Source organism: Mya arenaria, chromosome 4 (assembly GCF_026914265.1).
Source record: "Mya arenaria isolate MELC-2E11 chromosome 4, ASM2691426v1".
Lineage (NCBI taxonomy): Eukaryota > Metazoa > Mollusca > Bivalvia > Myida > Myidae > Mya > Mya arenaria.
This window is the reverse complement of record NC_069125.1, coordinates 61,547,641-61,569,674: the sequence shown is the minus strand read 5'-3', so window position 1 is coordinate 61,569,674 and position 22,034 is coordinate 61,547,641. Positions and strand designations below refer to the sequence as shown.

The following is a 22,034-nucleotide window of genomic DNA, read 5'->3' as shown; positions in this document are numbered from 1 at the left end:
AACTGTATGCATACATGTGCATTACCAAGAAAACATGAATCCAAAATTATTTAATATATTATCAAACCACATAAAAACTGAGGAATTCAAAATCTCGAACAAACTAAAAGGAAAACACTAAATATATGTTTAAGTGTTTCTTTGTAGCATTGAAGAAGTGTCACTTTGTAGCATCGAAGAAAGTAACTGTTTGGTTCCCAACAACCTTGGCATTATGCACGGTATTCTTGGGTACCTCGATCATCTCACCAGGCTGCATGACAATTGTCTTCCCATACATGCTGAACTGAAACTGACCAGTTACAATGGAGTCTTTCTTTGATATTTCATGAGTATGGTCTGGGAAGGTAGTTCCAGGTGAAAATTCATACATTGTGCAACTGAAACCTTGCTTTCTTAATTTCTTTTCCATGTTCTCAACGCACAGCTGACCATCTTCCTGCTCGTTCCATTTCTCAACTTTAATTTTACGTTCCATGATAAGTCATTTACTATAGTAGTTCAGAAGTCAAAATGTTTATTTTTAAACCTAAAATGAAAATAAAAGAGTGTATTAAAGGGTAAAATATCATTCACATTTTCATTTTAGTTTAGATAATTACGAAGAACATACAGGCTACTAAATCAGTTTTGATTTAGGTCATAAAACCAGTCTTATTTTTTGCTTGTCAGATTACACATAAAAAATACAGCTGAAGATGAAAAACCTATGGGAAAAAATAAACAAAGTTAATTTAAAATTCCATCCTTGAAAGAGTATTTTCTCTTGATGTTTCAAATATTAAAATTAAAGACAATTTACTGTTACTGTTCTGACACTTGAAGATAAAATAAGTGTTCTGTTGTAAATTCAGGAAGTTAATGAATTTGAAGAGTGGAATTGCTTCAATCTTTGATTACAAAATAATTAAACTATGCAGTTTTTTCTAGCTGCAATTAACCGTCTTCTATAGGCTATTTCCTTTCTAATTTTTTTTTCTCAATATGGAAGGCATGGACATTGGAATCTTTCATGCAAAAATCACAACTTTATGTGATGTTAGCCTGATTCCTCCTTTGAAGAATATAGATCATGCCTTGTCTGCACAATAACTGGCACACATTAGGACCAAGACACTTGTGGTAGATTGAACTTGACCAGTATGACCTCTGTTTTGGTCAAATGTCAAGGTCACAGTCAACCAAGTTATGAAACATTTGTCTTGAGATTCAGAACAGGTTGACTATGAAACTTTAGTGGAAAGTTGATGAGTAGGTCAAAGGTCACCATCAACAATGTTACTTCCATGGAAAAAGAGTCTGGAAAATAAGTCAAGATCAGATTGACATATGCTTTTATAATATTCACCATAAAGCTTTAGTGGTTGGGGTGAGTGTTATTTTGGGGGTCAAAGGTCTGTCACATTGAATGATATAGTGCTATTGGAATCTTTATCAAGAACAGTTGAACCTATAGAACCATGACACTTCAGTGATAGGTTGTACTTGATAAATATTAGACCCCTATTGTTTTGTGGGTCAAAGGTCAGTATGATTGCTAAAAATGATTCATTTCTTTGGAAACACCATAATGCTGTCTTATAAGCACTGCTCATTAAGGGGCACAATGTTCTACAAATACCTCTTGTCAATAAGCAATTGTGGATGAGAGTTGACTAGTGGTGTAGGAGAATGCCTCTCACATAGGAGGTAATTGATTCGATCCCCACAAAAGGTACTATCTCATGGCCTTACAAAAAGGACACCAGTACTGATTTCTACTCTATTTCTTTACTTGAGTGGCCAACTTATGTATATCATGTCAAGGTAATATCATGAACTATATAAAAATCATTTAATGGACACATACCTATAAATCATAGGTTTGTGATGTCTATCAGTAAGTGACGTTGATGAATAATGAATTTCATTGGAACTGCCAAATCAGACAAAACTAGCTAAAGAACTTCAGCGAACATGTTACATATTACCTTTTGGGACGTGTTAATGTGTAGTAAACATAAAAAAAATAATATCAACATTAAACTTTAAAAATCGGTCAATAGCTATTCATAGCTAATGTTTTTCTCTGTTATGTCATACCGACTGAAAATAAAATTTGATTTGATTTGATTGAAAGTTATATGGAAGCCAGAACTAAGACAAAACATGAACAAGGGGAACCATGCATTTACAGGGCCGCAGTAATCTGTTTCAGCTCAACATTCTGTGAACCTTCTTTAAGAGTTAAAAATAACATGACTAAATTTCATTTTATTTTGAATCAGCCAGGCATAGGATTTTTTTATACATTCAAGTGCAATAACTCTGTATTTCCAAATTGATAAAATACACCAGTTACTTCCCTTCTTGAAAACATCGTACTCAATTTAATAAGAGGAGCTCATAAAGAATGTTTTTTGAGCCGAGCAATACTATTTTCTAAACATTCTGTAATTAATTGAACCCCTGATGTCACCGTCTTTAGAAAATAAACTACGGAACCTATGAACATTTTTCAATACCTTTTATGGTGTCCCACTTCCCGACTACTGGTGCCCAGCGTTTTTTTAATAGATATGCAAGAAGGGAACCAACTGTGAGTAATCAACGGCGCATGTGCAATCTTTGTACTGTTCCTGCTTGAAACTTCATAAGAAAAGGAGGGCGTTTTAACTGTTTTACCCTTCCCGACCCTTTCTTTCCTCGGGAGCATAACAAATTATCAAAAGGTAATCTACTGAATTGTTTCCGGTGCGATTTCTTTTCTTGTATTGTCACCAGATCCACAATTTGTATTATTCAATTTTGTTGACATTTCGTCGTTCGCTTCCGCAAACTTCTTTTTCTGAACAGAAATGTAATTTGTGAAAGAGAAGACGTCATTAATGTTTGATTTTAAACTGATATATTTCAAACTTTTTATCGAACTCCTATCAATGCATCAAACACTAATTGTATGGGTATGTATACACTGCCAATGAGGTGTCAGTGATGAGTGTGTCCTAGTCCAAATAATTGTACGTTTACAGATTTTTTACTTTTTTTGATATGGCAAATCCTTCACGTACAAATTGTTTAGTATCAAAAGTGGGTAGTTATTCCGATCGGGATTCCGGTTTAAAGCATTTAACATCTAAAAAATATCATAAAAACAAGAAATATTACCAGATTATGTTATGTTATATCAGTTGTTCCATCCATAAAAATGTCATATCCTACGAAGAATTATGAGTTTGACATTTTTTTTTCATTTCTTGCTGTCAAAACATAGCGATATACACATGAAGGGCACCTGCAAGGCTTCAGGGCACAATTTTTAAACAATTGGAATATTTCGGCCATGGCCGAGTTGTTACGATTGTATTTACGAGGTCTATCTTGAAGCTTGTCGGAGATGGCCGAGTTATTACGATTGGGTCCGCTTGGCATAATTGTTGTCTGTGTCAGTCAACTTTCGTTTTATTGGAAAGGTAAATAATGTGTTTTAATGCATTAAATGCTTGTTTTGTGAAAAATAACTTTTTACTTACATGGGAAAATATGTATATATAAACCTTTATGATCAATTTAAACCATAAAATACTTCACTAAATACAATTTCAATATTTTTCAAAACACCCCCGGTTTTTGCACAAACACGTTTAGACGTTAGGGATTGGAAGAATCCTGTATAACACGCCTATAATTTTAGACTAAGTGTGTCTCAGCTGTGGGATTGAACACATGACATTTAGTTTGGCTGGCTGACACAGCAGCAGCATGGGTTAACTTCTATCCAAACAACAAGGCTTTTAAGCAAATGGCACTCGCCAACATAAGATCACACAAACTCCTTAAACGAGACTGTTATAGCCTATCCAGGTTTCTAGAACTGTACCATTGGGTGTTATCAAATTTCTCATCACACCATTAAAGTGAGGTTGAAAGTCTTTCTGAGGACAGATTATTGATTCTTGTAACTCTTGTTCCATAGGTGGACAGTGTTATTAAAAAGCTAGCCGAACAGCAACCATGTTCAAGGCAGACATGACAATTTCATGATATACCTAAATAGGGTTCAGCTGTAAAGGACGTCCTAAATTTTAGCCCAGTTTCCAGCTTTTAGGGCTTGGGAAGATATAAACCTCCCATTTCATGCAAAGAGAAGAAATAGTAATCAATGCTATTTTTAATACATTTGCTATCTTTCCTCAACTTTGCTCTCGTTTTTGCCGCTTTGTATAAATATATATTTATCATTTCCTGTCCCAGACTCCTTGTTTATGTGGCAATTTAAAAAAAAGTGTATATAAGTCTGATGGATTCCTGTGCAAAAAGACCTGGTATGGGCAACATAAATGGCTAGATTGTGTAGCAGATATTTAAGTTATCATTGCTGTTGTGTGTTGAGGCGTAGTCACAACTCACAGGTCATCAGTCTGATACCTATTACATGTACCTACTTGAAGTAGATTATTTAAATGCATTGGTGCTGACAATCTTTAAAATTGTTTAAACTCTTAAAATCCAATTAAGGAAGAGACTAAGATTCAAACGGAATATGAATCAGATATGATAGCGAGGAGGTGAAAAGTTAGTCCAACTGTTTTCCATTGGCATTATGTTCATATTCCATTACAATTTACCGTAAATGAATTACCAAATATGTAACATGCACTGTCTGTATTTTGTTTGCAGATGGCGTTTAAAATGAGACAGAGTAAATTTCGGCATGTGTTTGGTCAGCCATTGAAAAGGGACCAATGCTTTGACAATATAAGGATTTCAAAAAGCTCCATAGAGTCCCTGTTCTGTGCAGTGAATCCTAAATATGTTGGTATAGTAACAGAAGCTGCAGGAGGAGGAGCATTTCTTGTGCTTCCAATAGAGAGGGTGAGTTAATTTACAGTTGAATAACTTAATAAATTAACACAAGGTTCGTTGTTTGATAATTAATTTATCTTCATAGCTCTTCTTTTTCTTTTCTCAAAGAGTTAGATAATTGTCACTATAATCATGATGCTTGGTATCCTCATCAGCTGACTGGTGGGCAGAATGGTGTAAAAACAACATTAAGGTATTAACAGATAGAAACCTGGTACCCATGCTAAAAATTAACGAAAACAATTGGCATGTATGCATTGTAAGTCTTAAAATCTTACAAAAATAAGGAAATAGGAACTTTTTTGGGGAACTACCATATTCAACTCAGTTGATATTGACAAGTCTAAGGAATGCCTGAAGGGGTCAAAAAATATTGTACTGGAATTCTTTGGACTGGACATATATGATGGTAACTGTTTCATGTATCGAATAATAAATATCCATCAATACCATGTCTGTTTAATATCTTTTGCATTCATGTACTACAGTTCATTTGAATTTCATTCATCAAACAATAGCAAGTCCCACAGTTATTTCTTTTAACTTCCCCTTTGATTTCTAAAGTCCAAACTAAAGTGATTATATCAGCCATAACTATAATTTCCCCTTAAATGTAAATCCTGGTCTTATTTCCTCTAATTTTCGAGATGATGAAGGAGATAAAAGTTATCTGATATACCAGTTAAATAATCTCAGTTTAAGTGTAGTTTACTCAAGTAAATAACAGTGATAATAATTTTTATCAGTAAACAAAACACTCATTTTATTTATATGAATTAGTGGATTAAGTTGTGCATGTTTCAGTTTTTATTTCTGTTTTAAAAAACTGATTTCTTCTGATCATAATAGTACTTCATTCTCTTAATATGGTACATGTACCGGTATACTTGTAGTTACATTGTAAAGTATCTGACCTTTGACTTTTCTCATTAATACAATGAAACAACCCTTTATAAGTGTTGTCGTTTTTCTGTCTTAGATGTTTAGAGTCACTTAAGACCACTTGAAATAGGTTATTACAAACTAACTACAGTTATTGAAAAGTTAAACATAATAGAAGTCAGTCTTACACACTTATATATATTTCATGATGAGGTGTATTAAGATTTTTTAAGGATGCAGGTCTTTTCAAAATGTTTAAGCTGTGTATTGTGATTTTCATAAGGAGTTTTAAAGGTTTTTTAGGGCATAAAAAATGTACAAGTATGCCATGCCATGTTTTGAATTATTTCCAGTCTCTATATATTTCAATGCATTGACATTTGTGGTATTATGTATGTTTGTTATGATATCTGCAAAAATGAAATTCATAATGCAAAATCACAAGACCTCAGAAGGGTTGGTGATTATTGTGTTATGATCATGAATTATGTATATTTCCTAATGCTGCCTATCTGTGCAAGAATGGTACAGTCAGAAATGGAAATTATTAGCAGATTATTTCTGAGGCTAAACTTGACATTTATTGTACATTTAATTCTCAAATAGAACAAAATATTCTCCACATTGGATATAATAGGCTTGGTCAAAATATAAAATATGCATACATGTGCCAGGTATTTAATGCAGTTCAATTTTTTTATGATAACAGACAGGTCGTGTAGAGCGCGACCACCCAATGGTCGTTGGCCACAAGGGGCCAGTTCTAGACATTAAGTGGTGCCCACACAATGATGATGTAATTGCCAGCGCCTCAGATGATGCCACAATCAAGGTGTGGCAGATTCCAGATGAAGGAGTCCTTGAAAACCTGACAGAGCCTATTGTTGACCTGGAGGCCCATATACGCAGAGTGACGAGGATAGAGTGGCACCCAACTGCGCTCAACCTCCTCCTCTCGGCTGGTAAGTTCAGGGATTGAAACTACTCAATTAAACAATAAAAATTTAGTTCAAATTTGCACAAGTTTGCAATGAAGGCACTGGTAAATTTTTACAGGGCTTGTTAAAGTATAGTTTTTGGCCTGTTGCAATTTTTAAAGCCAAACATTAGGGATACACTCACAGGCTTGTAGTTTAAATTTCATTGTCTGATGACTGGTTCTGACCCCTGAATAATTGTAGGTAATAACCATGTTCACATCCGTCAAAATGACAAAAATCCATCTTGTAATCCAGCAGCCGCTTATTTTTATCGTTTTAAATTGAACTCCTTTACTAAATCTGATACAAAATAACCCCTGATTTGAGATCCTCTATACCATGAGTGAGAGTTATTTCTTTCATGCTTTACGATGAAATATGGGGGTTTAACAGTGAAATAACAACAGTGAAAATATCAATTTGATATTTTCACTGCAAAATAATGAGTGAAAATATCAATTTTCAGAACTACTTTTAAAATCCTTTGTTATTACATGTACTTGCCTTGGTCAAAACAGAACACTGGACTTCAGTAAATTATGTCAAAAAATGTTAAAAAAATAAAGAAATATTTTATAAATTTAAATAAATATATAATTGGAAACTAACAACTTACCGTTTATTACCTGTTATCCCGTTTATCAAACATTTTACTGATCTTTGAAGCTGAATGTTCGAACATTTGCTTTCATTCCAACCAAATTACAGACAAAAGCAACTGTTCGAACATAAATAAAATTTTATAGCATCGTTCAAATGTATTTTGAACTGTTAACCGTTGTAGTACGTAAAATGAGCTTCCTGGAGAATTCACACAACAATATACAGATAGATCCGATATTTTTTACCCCACCCACATCTCAAAATGTGTCAACAAACTAGTGTGGCATTTACTCTTGTGGAAAACAAACATTTTAAAGCGAAACAGACTGGTCTGTAAGATGACTGAATATTAACTTACTATAAAAACACGCGTATATGCAGTCTTAAACTAAGAAGAATAGTTAAAATCCAATGAGTATCCACATTTGTTTTGCTAACATATTTGACCTTCCAAATTTTCATTCCATAAATAGCGGCGTAGTAATTTGGTTAAAATAAAGTGTTTTCATTATTTTTTGGAACATTTGTGCACTAATAATACTTCATTTTTTTACTGTTCATAAAGCTTTGCAATAAAAAACGAGCGAATATTAAGCTATAAGAATGAATAGCAGAGAACTATTTCTCAGCAAACCGAAAGTAGAAAAGTTGACAGCTATAATTATGCATGAGGGGCGCCCCACGGGTAGCGGCATAAAGCCCACCCTTTTCAAAAAGGGGGTAATTCAGAAATAAATAAAACTCCGAAAATAAGCATAAAAGAAACAGAAAATTTGTTTATTTCAGTGTAAGATCGTATTTAATTTCACTCGTGAAAATATGTTTTTCTATGACACTCGTGAAATAAAATACGATCTTACACTGAAATAAACAAATATCCTCTATATCTTTCTAGAAAACATCCTTCTTGGAATTTAGTGTACCGTATGCACTTAATTGTAGACCTATGAGAATTGAGGATTATTTAATTTTTCACACGTTTATATCCTTAAGAAGGCTTCGTTGATGACTTGTTTTTGTAAAACAAATTGATTGATAAAGTTTGATTGATAAAGTTTCAGTTTTATCTCTCTCTTTTTACATTAAATGTAATTGAAATGAAATGTTCTCTGTAATCAGGAAGCCAGACTTACCGGGTAGCTATTAGGAATCAAAAAATCTATTATTGAAAATTATCTTTCTGAGTTGTTGGCCCAGAAGCATGCATTGACACAGACATTTGAATAAAATTTCAAACTTAATGGTCCACATTTAATTGCATCCAATAAACATGATAGTATATAGTTAAAACTACAGAAAATTAAAGGTCTCGTTTGGACTGTGTCCTCACTTCAGAAACTTTCATTTTTCTGTTGCATGTGGAGAATATACACTATTATATACATACATGTATGTTTGATCATGTGATCTCACCTTGAATAACAACAGGTGCTGACAACAAGATGTTCCTGTGGAACTGTGGGACAGGAGAAGCGATTCTGGAGATTGAGACTCCGGACGTTGTCCTCAGTATGTCCTTTAACTATGATGGCACTCGGTTTGCTACCACCTGTAAGGACAAAATGTTGCGAGTATTTGAGACCAGGAGTGGAGACACCATTGTGGTTAGTGAAACATTTTCAACTATTATTTAATTTTAGACAATATTGATTTGTTTGTACTATATAACACATCATATGGAAGTTACAATTTCTAGTCTTAGTATATATTACTACTATTCTGCTGAAATAATTTGAAATACCACACCTCAATACAGATGTCTGGGATAAGATGGTTTGTGAAACTGTGAACATTGCAGGAGCACAAAGTTCATGATGGGTCGAAGCCTGCACAGTGTGCATACCTTAAGGATGAGAAAATCTTCACAACTGGCTTCTCTAGGATGAGTGAGAGACAGTATGCCTGCTGGGATGTCGTAAGTACTCAATCAGACACATCCTGTTTTCCCACAGGAGTTTATCAAACCACTCACTGTTTTGAAGGCGGAGTTATAATCAAGAAGTTAATTTTGAGGATAAGTTCTTATTCATACAGAAAAAAACCCATATTTAATCAAATTTCTTTAAGTAATACTTAAAAATTAGATATAGATTTGACACTGACAAAAAGGTTACCTTATTGATGTAAAATAGTATTCATTACCGTTAATACAGTCTGATTATGCATAATTCCATAAACTAAGTGTTGCACTAAATGTTTTTATACTGCTTCATGTAGAACAACATGTCCTCTCCGATGACGATAGAGATGATAGACAACAGTAACGGGGTTATATTCCCTTTCTATGATTCAGACACAGGGATGGTCTTCCTCTGTGGAAAGGTATGCTTGCAAAGGTTGCCTCCCTTTAACTGTTATTTAAGCTAACTGCTTTTTATATGTCTTAATAGAACAGTTTTAGCAAAACGATTCTTAATACCAACACTGGTTACTGATTTGGATTCTATGATAGCTATAGGTCGGATTGTTAAGAACTTTGTTTCAGTTTACAGTGTGATTACAACTTTTTTGTAACTTTTAAATGTGAAATATTTGAGATTGATGTTTTCACATGTCATATTAAATATGGTACAGCCAAAACAGTTGTCTCAAATATTGGTAAAACTACAGCAGATCACAAGTGTATCCTCTAAACGCCAAGATCAGTTAAGATTAACAATGGCCTATGTTCTGAACAGTTGGCCCATTAATTGATAAAAATTACAGAGATGCGTGGATGGTATCTGGATGAATTTTATAATGGTAATTTATTGTATCTTTAATTGATTGAAAGGCAATGACTCATTATTTTGTTAGCATTTGATTACATAGCAATAGCCTATATGAATAAATACAACATTCTTTACATGGTTGCTAGGGAGACAGTATAATCCGTTACTATGAGGTGACGGATGAGGCCCCATTCGTCCACTACTTGAACCTGTTCCAGTCAAAGGATGCCCAGAGAGGCATTGGCTACATGCCCAAGCGTGGCCTCAATGTCAACAGCTGTGAAATTGCCAGGTAGGTTCACTGTCATCATTTATCAACTTTGGACTTTGAGCCTGAATCTTGAAACATATTCAGGTTCTGAACAAGCAGCAATCCTGGTCAGTCCGCTCCCATAGTTGTGCATAATGTTCATATACATTCATATACCTATAGTAATGTATCAGTTGTTTAAAGTTTGTTCATTTGTTTGGTGTAATTTTATGTAATAAAACAAGGGATATCATGATAGTGAGATGTATTAAACAATATTGGACCAATATATAATGGTATGTTCCCGGTATTAGCCATAATTGCAAAGTTAAAAAATTGAATTTCAATGTGTAAAAGACCCAATATCTAGACACCATATTGAAGCATCAATACACATTATGTCTTAATGTTATAATTGATAATGCTGATTTCACCTCTTTCAGATTTTACAAGTTGTTAAACAATGGTGTGTGTGAAGTCATTCCAATGACAGTGCCAAGAAAGGTAACCTTTTTTTCCCATTCAGCATTCTACATTCTAGTAGTAGAAATGAAGTGCAAGTTTTTAGGTTAACCTGATTTGAAAGAATGTTTCAGCTAAAAAAAACTTTTCAAAAAGTGGAATTAATGAACTAAAATTCCAGAATTTATTGCTAATAGTAAGAACAAGGTCATTGTTCACTTATCAGTACAATAATGTTGTCTAGCAATAATCGTTGTTGCCGATGTGTTTAGCGCAAAAAAATGTTAAAAGATGCTTAAAGGATGTTAAGAATAGTAAGTAGAACTGATTGATAAATCGCTAATTACAATATCATGTCTTTGTCATTTGTCAATGAATGCTGACTTTCAGCCTAACAAGAACATACAGACTGTACACATTAACACTGTGAACTCATTTCTTTTTTGTGGAGTTTCTATACTTCCCTTGTTTCATTTCCTAGTGAATGACTAGTTTTTTACCAAAGCTAAGCAAAAGGTTAGGAAAATATTTATTATTAACAATTCTGGTATTCAGCAAATAGCCAGTCTTAAGCTCACCTGGGCATGAAGTGCTCAAGGTGAGCTATGTTGATCAGTCTATGTCCGGTGTCCAGCGTCGACAATGTTCCTAGGGTGGTACCCTTTTAATTTGTTCAAAGAAATTAATTTCATGCAGAACTCAGGTTGTCATGGCAACCAAAAGGAAAAACTTAGCAAATACTGTGTGGCCTAGAGCTTAAATACATGATTTGTTAAATTGTCTAGTGGTCACCTATCAAGTAAGTTCAAATTATGCCCCTTGGGTAAAAACTGGTCCGGCCCCATGAATCACAAGTTTCAAATAACATACCTATATATAGGGAAATCATGTTTTTCAATTACCTTGAATGTTGTAATTTATAGATGTTAGATAAAAATAATATACATGGAAACCCCTGCTAATTTTTTTAATCAATGTTTATTTCCACTAAGACTACTCTTCTCACTTAAAATTATTTGAATCTTCAACTATAGCTGTATGTTCAAGCCGTGTCAATTGGTAAAATCAAAATATAATAACAACACAGCCACTACAGCATTTGACAATACTTATTCATTATTGATAGTTTAATCCAAAATTGCATTGCCATAAACAAACCATCAAACTCATTCTTTGTCATAAAAAAACAGTTTTAAAAATTTCACTCAGGTGAGCCATTTAGGGTCATCAAGGCCCTCTTGTTAAGTTTTCCCCCATTTATGTGATCAGCAAAAATGTATGCATATGAAATTAGTGGTCTTAATAAGCACAGGCCTGCAATCCCTGCATTTGTAAAATGCTTTCCCTGCATACTCAAATTCTCAATTTTATAAAGCACGGTGTGATGATTTTTCTTTTTATGGCACGCACTTTGAAATGAATCAGACTTGTTTATCCAAAAGACTTATTTTGTGGAGTGGAAAAGACATTGTAAGTGAGCATGTGTTTTTCAGTCTGACTTGTTCCAAGACGACCTGTACCCAGACACACCATCAGACACTGCAACTCTCACTTGTGAAGAGTTCATGGAGGGAAATAAGGATTCCAGTCCCTTACTGGTATGCATATATAACACTTATACATCCTGTCACCTTAACACGCTCACTTCTCATCAGCGTGTTCATTTATGTATTGTTTGCATTTTTATTCATTTTGAAATATTTTGTCTGATTTCCTGCTAAACTAGAGAAATTAATGTATAACTCCTTCAGTTTTGTGCTGTTTACTTATATTTCAGATTTCATTGAGGTCAGGTTACATTTCTTCTAAAAAGGAAAAGATTTTAGTGAAAAAGAATGTATTGGATCCCAATGTTCCAAAAGCCAAACCTAAACTGGGCGGCAAAGCAGCTCCGCAATCCCAGCCTGCAAAACCTGCACCGTCAGTCGCGGCAAACGGAGCTGTTGAGACGCCCAAGGCAACTGCCCCTGCCCATGTCCCCGCTGCTGCCTCGGCACCGGCACCAGCACCAGTACAGCAGCCAGCCACACCCCCACAGCCAGCAGGCCCCACCCTCCCAGCGGTATGTTTACATGAATGGTCTTTGTTTAATTGAAAGATTTAAGTTGTAACTTAATAAATCATTTTCCTTAATCTGGGCATCTAGAAAAGGTCTTTACAAAATTGTTTTCTAAATTTTATTTAAATTTACTTAAGTTTAAACTCCTTTACAGTGCATGGATATGTATACATTTTTACCTATAGCTAACAGAAAATATACCTTGTGGTTTTTGTTCTTAAAACAATATCAAATAAATGAATTTATAAGTTATTTGAAAGTAAGATTTTTTTAAGTTGCAGCTTAAATCAATAAATCGGAACAGTCCAATGAAATACATGTAGCTGTGAAACTCATTAGTATAGTTTGTTGATAAAATGTGTTCTGGTTTTATCTGTAATCTTTTTCAATAATCCATAGATCTTAATGTAAATATGTATTTATTTCTCAGTATTTCTTTTATTCTCAATATAAATTTAGTGAAAGCTCATTAATGTCAGTTCTGTGGTTATTATTTTATTGTGTAAAAACATATATTCTCAAAATGTGGTTTCTAGTGTAACATTAAATGTATATGTCTGATAATAGCATCGTTGGATACCCTTAATACACACTACGCTATGCTTCATTGTGTACCGTGGGCAATTTGGCTAGGAAAATCTTGTAATCATGAATAATTAGTGAGGCAGTTTCATTGGTTCCGCAAAGTACCAGATGCTTTATGGTTAAAAAATGTTGTGGCGAATTCCACAGTTGAACCGGGTTCCCCATCTCAGTACAATATTTGGTCGTAGTCAAAACCACACGCCCACGGAGGCTACGACGCAGTACAGTAATCGAACAATATTTGAGTGTAACATGCGAATTCATTGGAAGAAGAGTTGTCTCTCCTGCCTCATGTATATTCATTAAAACGAGATTTTGTCAGTCAATTGTCCCATTGTATGTATGAAGTGTAACGGAAGAAAGTACCTTGGTTGCCAATGATGGATATTAGTAACTGTTTAACAATATTATAAACAATGATGTACACAACACCGTCACAATTTTCTAAATTGATCCTAATAGTACTTCAAAAATACTTATTTACTAGTGTTTTTTTTTTTTTTTTTTTTTAAATTAAAAGTTTACTATATAACATGTAAACCACAGTAAGGAGTTGTGTGTATTATTCTGTTGAATGTTAATCTCTAAAAGGCTGGTTTAACAAACGGTTTCTGTTCAGTGTGAATAATCATTATTTTCTGTTTTTGATTTTGTTCTGTAAAGATGTGCATTTGTTCAACAATAATTTGGTTCTCCCGTGTATTCTCCAAGTCAGTATCACACTAGCTTTCAATGTGTTTATTTGTAGCTCAGGTGTTTTAATAAAAAATCTACATATTGTCATAATTTTGGTGTCTAGTATGTCCTGATGTAAGTGGCAATAATTTAAAAGTTGATTTAAAAATGAACATGAAACTTTGAACATATGTTCACTATGACAAAACTTCCAATTTATAACTCTTCCTCATTGTTTTTCATTTATTTACTTTTTACCAGTAATGACTTTGAATAACCAACAAGCTTTGCATCCATTTGCTATAGGATTTTTTTATTCAGTTGCGAAAGCGAAGTCACGTTGTTGTTTAACAATGAAGGCATCATAAGTCCATGAACAGTAAAGCATTCCTGCTCTATCGCTAAACCAATGTTTGTTAACCTATGTTTTATGGAATGCAATGCATCTCATGCTATCAAGTTGAACCAGCCTTTTGAATGCATATATCTCCAAGTACTATAGCCATGTACTGCCAAACTGTTCAACCCACTGAAACACTCAACCTCCTGTGTTTTCTATGTAGGATTTTGATGCTCAGGCTCTGCAGGATGATATTCGAAAGCTGAAGCTTATAGTGAAAGCTCATGAGCGCCGTATCAAAACTTTAGAGGATAAAGTTGCCGGGTTTGAGGCAAATACGTCTGAGGAGGAAGACGGAGAAGCAGCCTAAAATGTATTACACACCTCCCACCTTTGTAGTTTTGGTGGCGTTTTTGTTATTTTGTTTTGGTTTCCTAACCCACTCTTTTGAGAAGTTTCTAAATATTTGTCTATAAATCTAGGGAATCTGCTTTTTATTTTCTAATAATTAATATCTTATCCATTGCTTTAGTTTCTGTTCCATGTTTAGAAACTTCTTGTAGATGTTCAAAGAATCAGCTTCTTGCATAGTTTGCTACTTACACGGGGTTACTTTAGTATCACTGTAGATTGGCTCTTGCTTGAAAGAGTTTAGTGATATCTTAATAAAGTTCATTCATAATGATGTTATGATGTAATGGCTTATTATATTTACATGTAAGTATTTCCAGTTGAGACTTTCCTGGGTCTTATTTACAGTAAATCTTTCATTAATTTTTTAAAAAACCTAATTGTTCAATTAACCATAATCGATTGATTTCCATCAAGATTAAAAGATGATTGTTCCGAAGTATTATTTTCAGTGCGGCAGAATGTCTAGTATCCACCATGGAAGAATTTGAAACGCTTACTTGCAATAATTTTTAAGCACATCTTCATATAAGTTTTCTTTATGACAATCTGGATTGTAGCAAGGAACAGAGGATTAAGATCACTATTTCTTTTAAAGTACCAGATACCATACCGTATATACACCTGCTACTTTTTCAAAGGATTCCCATGTATAGATTAAAAAATGAAACAAATGATAAAAACAGGCATTTTGCTGAAGTTCAAAGGTATATAAAGGTGACCAAGAGCTTTGTTTGATTATTGCCATTAAACACTAATTGGTCTGGGATATTAGTTGAATTTTCTCTTTTTAATTCAGTTATTAAGTTATGTTTCAAATTTACACTGCTTTTTTTTACCTGCGTTTTTATTCTTTAATGTATACCCCATTGACATTACAGTAACTTCCAGGAAGGGCTGAAACTAATGTTGTTATCACTTGTAGCCCAACCCACTTGTTCTGTTGGTGTGATTTATTTGTAAGAGTATGTATAATTTATATGTTGTGATGTTAACTCATGACAACTTCTTTGTTATTTTATAGAAGTGTCACACTATGACTTTTATTTGAACTGCTGGTGTAGCTTCATGTTTGTGGTTGCATGCTTTCATTGTTAAAGTGGTGGTGCTGTCAACTAGTCACACAGTAGTGTCTGCGAGTATTATATACTAACAAAGGTTTTATCATGTTACTAACAGGGAGCTTTATACATTGACTAGCTTCTGATATTTCTGCAGTAGGTTCTTCATTAGACGTACAGTATATCTCCAGTACTTTAGTACTGTATCTTCCCAGTAATTTAATGCAGTATCTCTCAAGTACTTTAGTATGGTATCTCACCAGTACTTTAGTACAGTATCTCTTCAGTTATTCAATAGGGTATCTCTTAAGTAATTAAATACAATATCTCTCCAGTGCTTAAGTACAGTGTCTCTTCAGTAATTAAATACAGTATCTCTCCAGTACTTTAGTACTGTATCACTCTAGTAATTTGGTGTAGTTTCTCTCCAGTACTTATTTACTGTATTTAATCAGTACCTCAGTACAGTATATGGTATCTCCAGTATTTTAGTACTGTATCCATCTAGTTTGTAAGTACAGTATTTTGGTACAGTATCTCGAAGTACTTTATTGCATAATTTCTACAGTACTTTGGTATAGTATCTGTCCAGTTCTCCTGTACAGTATCTCTTCAGTACAGTATCTCTGTAGTATTTTTTTTTCCTTCTCAGCCCTAAGCTAAATGCAGGATGACAAAATAACAAAAGTACCGGTAGTCATTAAATTTACTTGAGAGGGGGTATTCTAATATAGTTAATTTGCAGTATATAATGTGTTTTTGAAACCGTTTCCATGGTGATAGTAGAGAACAAACGTATGGTGTGGTTATAAATTCATGTGTATAAAGAAATATGATTCTGATCACACATTCAGAGAAAAGAAATCTACAATAACCACAGGCGCTAGTCACATAATCAAATATTGTACAAAATCGGCCTGTATATTAAAATATGTGACAATAACGATACAATAGCTCCCATCTGATACCGTTCTGTATAGGTATTGCATTCATCAGTTAGTTGTAAGAAAAGTTTTCAGCAACAAAACATTCAGCATACGATTTGCTGTGCTTCATTTTTGTTTCTAATTTAACCACTAAAGCATGTTTGTTCAAATGTTGGCCTTTTGAAATAAGTTGGTTATAGAGTATAGATAGGCCCATCAATGATTGGTTAAATTGACAACAACTGCGCAATCATTTTACTAAGTATTTTGATTCATTTGTACTCTACAATAGTGGCAGAATACCAATATTATTCACAACTTTTTAATAACTATTTGTACTTTCTGATTACTTCAATAGATTGATCATGTCTCCAATATTGCTGATTCGAGTTCAATATTAATGTCAATATCCTATCTAGACAATATGTGTGTTAATCTTATTCATCTTGGATGGCCAGTCTTCAAGCAATTATTACACTTTGAATAGTCAAACAAACGCCTTATATATCAACAGAATTTAAATACCTTGTTCCTTTGTTGTTTGTTTCAGCGGTGATGTAGATACCTGCTAAGCACTTGATTTAACACCTTAGATAGTTAAATGATCAAAAATACAAGTTCAAAATATATTGTCACTGTTACAGAAGTTTGTAAATTGATTGATTAGAAACTAAGTTTAGGGCATGTTATCAATTTTACATCAGAGTTACAGTCATTTAGTAATCATAATTATATGCAAAACAGTGTATTATTAATATCCCGTAAATAGTAAACATCTAGCTCACTGCTTGTAATTTGCAGGATTTTGATGCCGCCAAGTTGATGCAGGATGTTGTTGCCCTGAAGAAAGTGATCAAACAGCAGGACAAGAAGATTGAGGCCCTGGAAGAGAGGCTGGTTCAGAGCGAGGCTGGGAAACACACACCTGGCAACAATGACACGCCCCTTGAGAACAACGAACAATCCCCTGATGAACAGGTCAACAACTAGGAGGACAAAGAAGCTTAAGTGGGGGCAACTCTGCTGCCTTGTCTTTTTAAACTCACTCATAAACAATTATAAACTAATGATAGCTATGAATGATTGAATTTTCCAGTGGTTTTTATTTTGTAAACACTTTCTTTGAGGTACTTACTGTTAGGTAAAGGTAAAATATTGTTTTACTATTTGTTAAGTGAGATTGTGAAATGTAGGCCATATACTACTTAAGAGTGTAAGAAATATTTGCATTTTATACTATTCTGACATTAATGGCACTTCATGATATGTTTTTGTTTGCTATAAGATGATGTTTACTCTGCTGATTAAGGGATTAACGTATTTCAATTAATTGCCTTTTATTTCATTGAAATGACCTTTATTTCGATTCACTGCCCTTTAATGATGAGTGCATTGGTGCATTTTGTGTGATGTTTAAATGAAGCATGATCACAGTAAGAGTAATAGTATATTTTTGATAGAAATTTGTTTTTGTAGATATTTCATTTCAGTTGCTGTATATGCTACAATTTGTAAGTAGGTATTGTTCTTACAATATTGGCTTTAATTCGAGACACGGTGTGATTCAACTTTTTTTAACAAAGTTTAATGTATATTAGGACAGAATATTATGTATATATAGGCGAGTTGAAACAAGAACATGTACATAATTCAAATAGTGTTGGGCATATTGTCCTTTAGGTTTTGTTTTGTGAAATATTTGATGAGAAATCAGAATGATTACATGAATCATCTTCGTGAATTTTACTGAATTTGGAATACTTGAAAGGTTAATCACATCAGTGTCATATTGATTATGGTAGTGCAAGTAGTAAGTTAATTGAACACACCAATGTTTCAGATGGGTACACTACATATCTCAAGATGCCATGTAAAGGGACCACGCTTGGAAATAAATGGCCCTTGGTTATTGCGTGTGCTCTATCAGGTCTTGCTTTTGTTCAGGAAATTTTGACATAGTGGAGATTTTATGCACGTATATTTTTTTTTAAAGAAAAATTGCATTACAATTGACTGGGTACTATACATATTTGCTTAGATTAAACTAGTACTGTTTGGAAACTTCTGATTGGTACACACAGCTAAAACGTTTTTAAGTACTTGTTTTTACCTTTGTAGTTATCTGTCATATTTGTAGTAGTTACATTACAAGCTTTCAATATTTGCTCCTAATTAATTTAAATTGCAAAGCCACCTTGTTGCCAAAATCCCCATTTTAACAGAAGAACCCTTCCTAGTGCTGCCTCGTCGTCTACTTATTGAAAAAAAATACTCCTTTTTTTGTTTGTACTGAAAATACTTTTCATCTTGGCATTCATTATATGTGTTCATTGCTGTTGGTTATTTTGAGAATGGTATTTACTCCTGTCTCACAGAATCAAAGCTGTATATTTGCAATTGTGTGCTTGCTTTTGCCTCCGTATATATGAACACAATGAGGACATTGTGCCAGTGTATTACCAGTGCTTGTTACTATACAGAATGTGTCATGTCTTCCCATTGGGCTCATCTTTGTTGTAATATATTTGTGTGTTTTTTTTGTTATTTCCGTTAAAACAAGTTTGGCTATGTTTAGATTTCTTTAGAAACTTAAGTAACTGATTGCAATTTGTTATCCTTGTAAATGAAAACAGAAATATCAGGTGGTTTTATTCTTTGAAAAAAATGTTAGAGTTTGATACTTTTGGCTAACAACACCAACTTTGAATCTTCATGTTCGTCTTCTTGCATCATTGGTTGCTCTCTGGGTTTCTAACTCACTGTTTAGATATAAGAAGGAGCCATATTTATTTTTTGATTATTAAGTGCTTATGCTAACTTTTTGAGAGTGAGAATTTTTGTATTGTGCTGTTAATTTTGGTATTTTTTTACTTTGTTTTGTTATATTTATTTCATAGATGCTATTTTTTTAATTTTAATGATAAAGAACTTGAGTGTGTTTGATTTTTGTATTACTTCTTAAGTGTACCAGTCAGTTTGATTCAGACACATTTGTGTACTTACATATTGTATTTTGTCAGTGGTACTTGTGGAATGTGGATGATATAGCTATGAGTTGCCTTAGAAATATGATTAGGAAAATAAAGTAAATAGAGCCTACTAATATAAGGATATTACATTTAAACATTACCACCCAAGGAAGGCATAATTCTCTAGGGGGAGGGGCCTGTTCTCTAGGGGCGGGCCAGTTCTATATGGGGAGGGGCCTGTTCCTTTTTTGATTCAAGTTTAAAAAAAAAATGCTCTTTATGGGAACAGTCTAATTTGAAAGAGTCTTCCTTGGGCTGGATGAATGATTAAATGGAATAGCCCTAAGCATGGTCTGATTATAGTGGAGGTATTATTATGTAACATTGTATACTGTCTTAATGAAATCAATCAAGTGTTTATGAACATTCCATTATGTTCAGAACAATGTGATACATTTGTATTTATATACATTTTTACTTCATTAATAATTTGCAAAGTTTTTTAGTTTGTAGTTTTTTAATTGGTACTTCACCAAAACTATGTTTTGTTCATTCGAATTATCACACCTTAATTTTGGAAATTACCAAAAAACAATGATGATTCAATACTATAAAAAGGAGCCTTGTGAGGTAATGTTGCAATATATGAGGGTATTACATTTTAACAACATTGCTTTGAAAACCAGTTTGAAATTGAACTCAGAGGATATTGTTTAACAATTAATCACTAAATACTAATGTTATATAGAAATTAATGTATTTTTGGTTTGGCCCATTCCTGTTAAAAAACTTTATGAGAAAAATGATGTTTCATTATGCCAGCCTACAAATCTATTGGTATCCAAAACTGATGAACAAAAATAATTTGGGGCGGCCTTTAAACTTGGCTTTTCCTTGTAAAAACTGTACTTTGTGTATGTGTTATGTGTGCTTGTGCAATGCAATGTCCATTTGTACTAACTTATAGCCAATGTTTTATTTTGCCTATTGATATTTAAGTTTGAGTTCATACTGCCTACTGCCGACGGCTGAATTAAATACATCTACATGAATCACCAAGCTACATTACTTGAAATCACGTTACATGTATACATGTATATCATCACGGTGGTGTATTCAACCTGCTCATGTTACCATGACTTCTACAGATTTGGGTTACATGTTACTGTGTAACATGCATATAACTGTTATGATCACTTTTAAGAAAGAACAGACTTAGACTTTAATATAGAATAATGTGTAGCAGATAATATTATTTTTCTTTAATTGTATATTCAACTTATCTTTTGATTACTTACATGAATGTACAATATCTATCATTATAAGTACTCATAGTTTATTGGTTTTCTTATTTTATATCAATATAATAATTATGCAAAAATATTTTCCTTGATTGTAATTCATCCTCACTTTGCAGCATACACTTGTACATGTATACACTGAATGAATGACACATTGGAACAGTAGCCTTCTGTAATTTAAAGTATTTTCCAGTCTATCATGCTATTGCAATAAATCATAAATAACTATCTGTTCTCAGTTGTTGTCAAGCACCAGTATTCGTTAATCACCAGGGTTGATTTATTAAATAGAGCCCTTAATGGAAAGTACTCTTGTCATTTAGCAGTTTTGCCTTTTCTCAGCCTTATACTGGCGAAGAACAATACCCTTATATCGGCATTCACCGCAAACAAGTGCAGATATGTTTAATACAGAGCACGAATCTGCCAATGATAGAACAGAACATAACAGATTTATTTCAGTTCAAAATTCAACTTGGTATAATAGACTAAAAAAGGGCATCCAATAGTGTGGGAACCAGCTTGTGTCCCATTTGTTCAGTATAAAGCGCTTATAGCCATGGGGAAAATGGTCAGTTTCCTAGTTCCAACAACCAATGATACCCGAAGGACGCCATCACTTTCCGTGAAAGTGGTATGAACATAGTCTGATATATTCAAACATCATTTATAGTAAATAAAGAATAGCAAAATGAAATTGAATTAAGAATTGTTTAAGATATATGCAAAATTTAACATTGAAATCTAATTAAATTTTGAATATATGTAATTTTTAAAACGGACTTTTGTATTGAACTCTATGAAACATGGCGACTCTATTGTTTCCGGGCGGATTTGAGAGAGTTTTTATGGAAGCCGCATTTGTTTGAATTGCCTAACCTTTTGTAATCGAAGCAAAGTGAACGTGAGACGTATCAGAATCATTCATGTATCATGGCGCGGCGATTGCCAATTCAACAGAGTTGAATACACTG

General features: G+C 33.5%; 2 protein-coding genes across 3 annotated transcripts; one reads left to right on the top strand and one right to left on the bottom strand.

The window, feature by feature from the left end:
* Positions 1–160: 160 nt before the first annotated feature.
* Positions 161–478, bottom strand: LOC128230963 (uncharacterized). Its single transcript, XM_052943389.1, has one exon. The coding sequence runs from the start codon at positions 476–478 to the stop codon at positions 161–163; it is 318 nt and encodes a 105-aa protein (XP_052799349.1).
* A 2,089-nt stretch (positions 479–2,567) lies between these two features.
* LOC128231591 (coronin-1C-A-like) lies at positions 2,568–21,290 on the top strand. Of its 2 annotated transcripts, XM_052944610.1 has the most exons (12): positions 2,568–2,711; positions 4,660–4,854; positions 6,437–6,689; positions 8,739–8,914; positions 9,109–9,225; positions 9,528–9,632; positions 10,168–10,313; positions 10,715–10,775; positions 12,227–12,331; positions 12,511–12,795; positions 14,616–14,765; positions 17,592–17,731. In XM_052944610.1, the coding sequence occupies exons 2-11, from the start codon at positions 4,660–4,662 to the stop codon at positions 14,760–14,762; spliced, it is 1,590 nt and encodes a 529-aa protein (XP_052800570.1). In that variant the 5' UTR covers positions 2,568–2,711; the 3' UTR covers positions 14,763–14,765; positions 17,592–17,731. The 2 variants fall into 2 exon arrangements, with proteins under 2 accessions (XP_052800570.1, XP_052800569.1); XM_052944609.1 differs by lacking the exon at positions 14,616–14,765 and having other exon boundaries at positions 17,592–21,290.
* Positions 21,291–22,034: the final 744 nt, after the last annotated feature.